Here is a 5122-nt window from a genome sequence, read left to right as displayed (position 1 = left end):
GGCGAGTGCAGAGCAAATCTATACCTGCTGAGGAGGTACTAATATGGCGGTTTGAAACTGTTTTTGGATATCTCAATAAAGCACATTTCATGCATACTCATCCAGATAAAAACTGAAAATATAATTCTTTCAATAAAACTGCTTAAATAAAATCGTTCTCAAATCGTGAAAACTGCTTAATCAAAATCTTTTCCAAAGAAATAGGAATTTTAATCATAAACAACTTAGAATAATACCCAAAAACCATTTCCATAAACTTTCTTTATGAAAATCATGCAATGCATGCAACAATGATATCAAAATCTCACTTCCTTAACTCATATCAAACAATTATTTAACAAAAGATTTTCAAACTTATGCAATTCAACGAATTTCCAAAACATCTCATAACTCATTAATCGAAAATACCAAGATAGTTAATCATAAATTTAAGCTTCCAAACAATAATAGTAAATCATTATTATTTTCCTATTTTCCAAATGAATAAATGTTCACTAGCTTGTTTAAATCCCTCAATTAAATTAGCATGCAATAATTAAATAATTTTCTTTAAATAAATAATCATAAATTGCATAAAATATTTATAAAACAAGGTCCACTCACAGTTTACTCCGAGCTATGCCGAATTCTTTCCGTAATTGAATCCAACTCACGACTCCTCACTTGTTTGCCATTAGAATAGCCGAGAGATGAAGCTTTATTGACCGTGTAACTTGTGAAAAGACTCATTTGCCCTTCAGCAGCGCCCTTGCTCGGATTCCTAATTCGATAATCAATTTCCATAGAGATAGGGTTTCTAAACCAAGGTAACCTGTTGAGACCAGAAAATCAACCACAATCACAAATGGTCGTTCAACGGCCGAAACGGGCTGTAACCACAGCACACGGTGGCTTGCTGACCCCCAAACAACACAGAAAAATCACAGAATTCTCACCATAGCCTCGGATGACTGGCCAGAGATCAAAATCCAACAATTTGAGTCACCGGCACCACCACATGCAGCGAGACCTGCGGTGGTCCGTGGTGGTCAACTTGCACAACTTCCGAACTCAAAATCAGCCTAAATAAATTACACAAACATGAAGAAAACGTCGAGAGGATCAACTCTCATACCTGGGTCGACGGCCAAAAGTAGTCGAAAAAGCCAAAAAATCGCTGGAGAAGCCTCTGGCTTCTCGACGTCGATTCGTCACCGTGTGAACTCCAATGGACGATTGGAGGGTACCACCATGACGGGTTCAACGAGAGGATCACGTCTGGGCCAAAGCTGGGCCGCGAAGACGCCGGAAATAGCTAGTCTACGCCGGAGCTCCAAATGGGCACAAACTGGGTTCTCAAGTTTGGGGGATTTCTAGGCTGAACGGAGACCAGGGGAGGGAAGAGGGACTCGAGGTGAGCCCAACGGGCCAAAGCCTGAGCTCAGCCCGACGGGCCAAAGCTTGAGCTCAGCCGTCGCTGGACGCACCACCATGCGTCGGTGGCAAGCGCAGTTGCTCCTGTGCAGCGAGAGGCGAGAGAGAGAGAGAGAGAGAGAGAGAGAGAGAGAGAGAGAGAGAGAGAGAGAGAGAGAGAGAGAGAGAACCGGGGAGAGAGAGTGCGTGAGAGAGGAGAGAGAAATGAGAAAAATGAGGAGAGAGAAAGAGCTGAGGTGTTTTAAAAACTTAAAACACAAAATTATCCAAATGCCCGTAACTCTCAAATCGTAACTCCGATTTACGCGTGTTTCGTGTCTACGTTCTCATGGACTCGAGACCTATCCAACAGGCCCAAATTCTAAAACGAAAGCACATTAGAAATAAAAGTCAACTTTGAGTCAAGCCCACTTTAAAACGAAAATTAAAAATTAGCCCAAAACTTTTTTATTTCTCAAATAAATTCCAAAATAATCAAAATAAATCTTTGAAAAATATGGGGTCTCAACAATTTAAAAATATAACACTTTTAACCGATAATTTTTGAATAACGTTAAACAATTTCAGAGAAAATACCGAATAAATTCTTAAAACATTTCCAAAGTAATTTAGTAGAAATTTTCCGAGGTCTTTCAAAATTTTGTTTTCCTTATAAAGTCTCTTAAAATAAACAAAGTTAAATAAAAATTTTTAAATTTTCAAAAAAATTTGAGTCGGGTTGTTATACATATCTATAATTTATATAAAACATTTCTATAGACTATAGTAATTAGTTATATACTAACTATGAATTATTGAATTATTATCAATACTAAATATTTCTATAGACTATTATAGTTATTAGTTATTAGTTATAGACTAAACATTTATATAGACTATAGTTATTACTTATTAGTTATAGACTATATCATATTATACCATACTAAATATTTCTATAGACTATAGTTATTAGTTACATACCAACTATGAATTATTGAATTATTATCAAATATAGTCTTAGGGTATATGGTATATCGGAATAGGATATAAGCCTTATAAGGTATATGATTTAAAAATTTTAAAATGCACAATATGGTTTAGGATATGAGATATATGAATAGGATATAGGGTTTAGAATTTAGTTTATAGTTATATGGTATAAATTATTTAGGATATGGTATAACATTAGGATTTAGGGTATTTTTAATTACTTTTTATATAAAAATGTATTATATAAATTATTAATTATAAGGTTTAGGGTTTATAAATTTATATATTTTTTATATAAATTATAGAAATGTCTATAAATGTATTATGAGATTAATACCATTTTGCTCCCCCGACTATTACACTTGTATCAGTTTGCTCCCCAGACTTCTAATTTGGAAAATTAAGGACTCTGACTTTTTCAATTTTGCCAATTGAGGTTCTTTTGTCAATTTACACATTTTTTATCCAAATCTTTGGGGGCAAAATGGTCCCTTCCAATTAGATCTTATCATTTTTTCCTCATGCATCATTTTTCCTCTTTTATTTCTTGCTAAATTTTGCTTGATCATCTCGACATTTTAGATGAAAAATGTATAAATTGACGGAATAACCTTAATTGGCAAAATTGAAAAAGTCAGGGTCCTTAATTTTTCAAATTAGAAGTCTATGGAGCAAACTGATACATGTGTAATAGTATGGGGAGCAAAATGACATTAATCCCATGTATTATAGAAAGGTATTTTAGGATATAGAAATGTATAAAAATATAATATTTCGATAAACCGTCGACTTTAAGATCTGAGAATCGAAACTGAAACCAGACATATCGGTTCGATTGGTAAATCGATATTCTAGTTTGGTTCCTCTCTAATATGGTTATTCTCAACATTGATTGGGTCAATTTCGGATTCGATCTCAATTTTTTGATCAAACCGACCAATCCCCAGATTAGAACGTTACACCGGAGAGTGGAGACACAAATTTTCCTTGAAAAATTACAAGGAAATTCCATCTATTTTCTAATCGCAAATATATACGAATAAATCAGAAAATATAATTAAAAATTAAAAAAGAATAAAAAGATGCCCAAAATCTATCATGAGGGCACTACATGCGCAGTATGTCGCTCTGCCAGCGCAATCATCATTATTTCCTCTGTCTGTCTCTGTCTCTCTCTCTCTCTAAAATTCATACCATCTTCCAGTCTCTCTCTGCTCTTGTATTTCTTGTTCGTTCCTATTCTTGCATTCTTGAATTGCGCGCTCAATTCTCTGCTAAACAACTCCAACCAAGAAACCCAAAAAGCAATAAAGCAGAGAAAAGAAAACAAACCGTAAGACCCAGAAGAACAGAAAACGACATGTCGTCTTCAGACGAGGAGGGGTCAGGGGAGGAGTACCTGTTCAAGATCGTGATAATCGGCGACTCGGCGGTTGGAAAATCGAACTTGCTGTCTCGCTACGCGCGCAACGAGTTCAGTGCGCACTCCAAGGCCACCATAGGCGTAGAGTTTCAGACCCAGAGCATGGAAATCGATGGCAAAGAGGTCAAGGCTCAGATTTGGGACACTGCTGGCCAAGAACGCTTCAGAGCTGTCACCTCTGCCTACTATCGTGGCGCTGTTGGAGCTCTCATTGTCTACGATATCACGCGAAAGAGCACGTTCGAGAGTGTCGGTCGCTGGCTTGATGAGCTCAAGAGTAAGTGTTACTATTCATGGAACATTTGCTTTCGTTTTTATGAGCTGAAGCTATAGAAGTGAGAGTTGTGATGATAATAGCGATTGTTGAATTTGTGGCTTTGTCTTTGTTTTTCTGTATGTGGGTTTGTCTTTGTTTCTGTATGTGGGTTTGTGTTTGTTTTTGTGTTGATGTGATGGATATGACTTTAGATCTAAGCTTATGATGTCATGATGAGTCATTCATTCTGAAGAAATCTAATCTTGAACTTTGTCTTTTGTTTTGGGGGTTTAAGTTATCTTAAAATCGAAAAAAAAGATCTAAAGATCTCAGTGGCCCAAAAAAAAAAAGGATTCTGCTAACATTGGCTGGAATATGTATTTTTTTTTTTACATAGATTCCAGTATCTAATGGTTTAAATAAGTCTATGCTCATTCAGCTGTAGACTAGAGTCTAAGGTTTAGCCACATCTATTGGGTGGGTTGGAAAACTCAGATAATGTGATGATTCAGCCGTATTAATGTATCTGAGAGATTCAGGAATGAACATGCTTGGCTCCATACAGTAAAGAGCCATTCCTCCTCACTAGCCAATCACAATTTGACACGTATTAACTTACACGAAGAAATTGGTCATTAGAAAAAAGAAAAGGATGACAAATTATACATGTCAAATTGTGATTGGCCAGTAAGGAGGAATGGCTTCCTTATAGGGTATGTAGGCAAGCTTTTTTCTTTAGGAATTTGATAAACATCAGGACACATATGCACTTAACATTTGTAGTGGAATTAGTGCATGTAGTATGACATGGGAGCTTCTGCAGTAACTTTTAAGGAGGTAATAATGGAACCTTTAAGTTTCCTTAGAGGCTCAAATGGTTATATATAATCTAGTATTTTTGTTTGAGTTTGTGTACTAAGAATCTAAGATGCATAAATCAGGCTTCAAACCACTGAGGAGATGCTTGATAGGTAGATGATGATTAGCTGATTATACCATCAGAAATATGAGTGCTAACAAATTTGACCATCTGAATATATTTGTGAATGAGCAACGGTTAG

At 35.9% G+C, this 5122-nt stretch overlaps 1 protein-coding gene across 2 annotated transcripts in view; it reads left to right on the top strand.

Annotated features, from left to right (window-relative positions):
- The first annotated feature begins 3506 nt into the window (after window positions 1-3506).
- The window catches only part of LOC147292820 (ras-related protein RABA5e-like), a 4069-nt gene continuing 2453 nt past the window's right edge, over window positions 3507-5122 (top strand). For both annotated transcript variants that reach the window (XR_015120523.1, XM_086233066.1), the window contains exon 1: window positions 3507-4082. Coding sequence is in view for 1 of the 2 variants with exons in the window: in XM_086233066.1 (XP_086089192.1) it covers window positions 3743-4082 (340 nt within the window). In the remaining variant the exon portion in view is untranslated. The remainder of the gene's footprint in view (window positions 4083-5122) is intronic.

The sequence above is a fragment of the Dryas octopetala genome, chromosome 2 (assembly GCF_963921425.1).
Source record: "Dryas octopetala chromosome 2, drDryOcto1.1, whole genome shotgun sequence".
NCBI classification, from domain to species: domain Eukaryota; kingdom Viridiplantae; phylum Streptophyta; class Magnoliopsida; order Rosales; family Rosaceae; genus Dryas; species Dryas octopetala.
The sequence above is the reverse complement of the archived record's forward strand: the minus strand, read 5'-3'. Positions and strand labels throughout refer to the sequence as shown.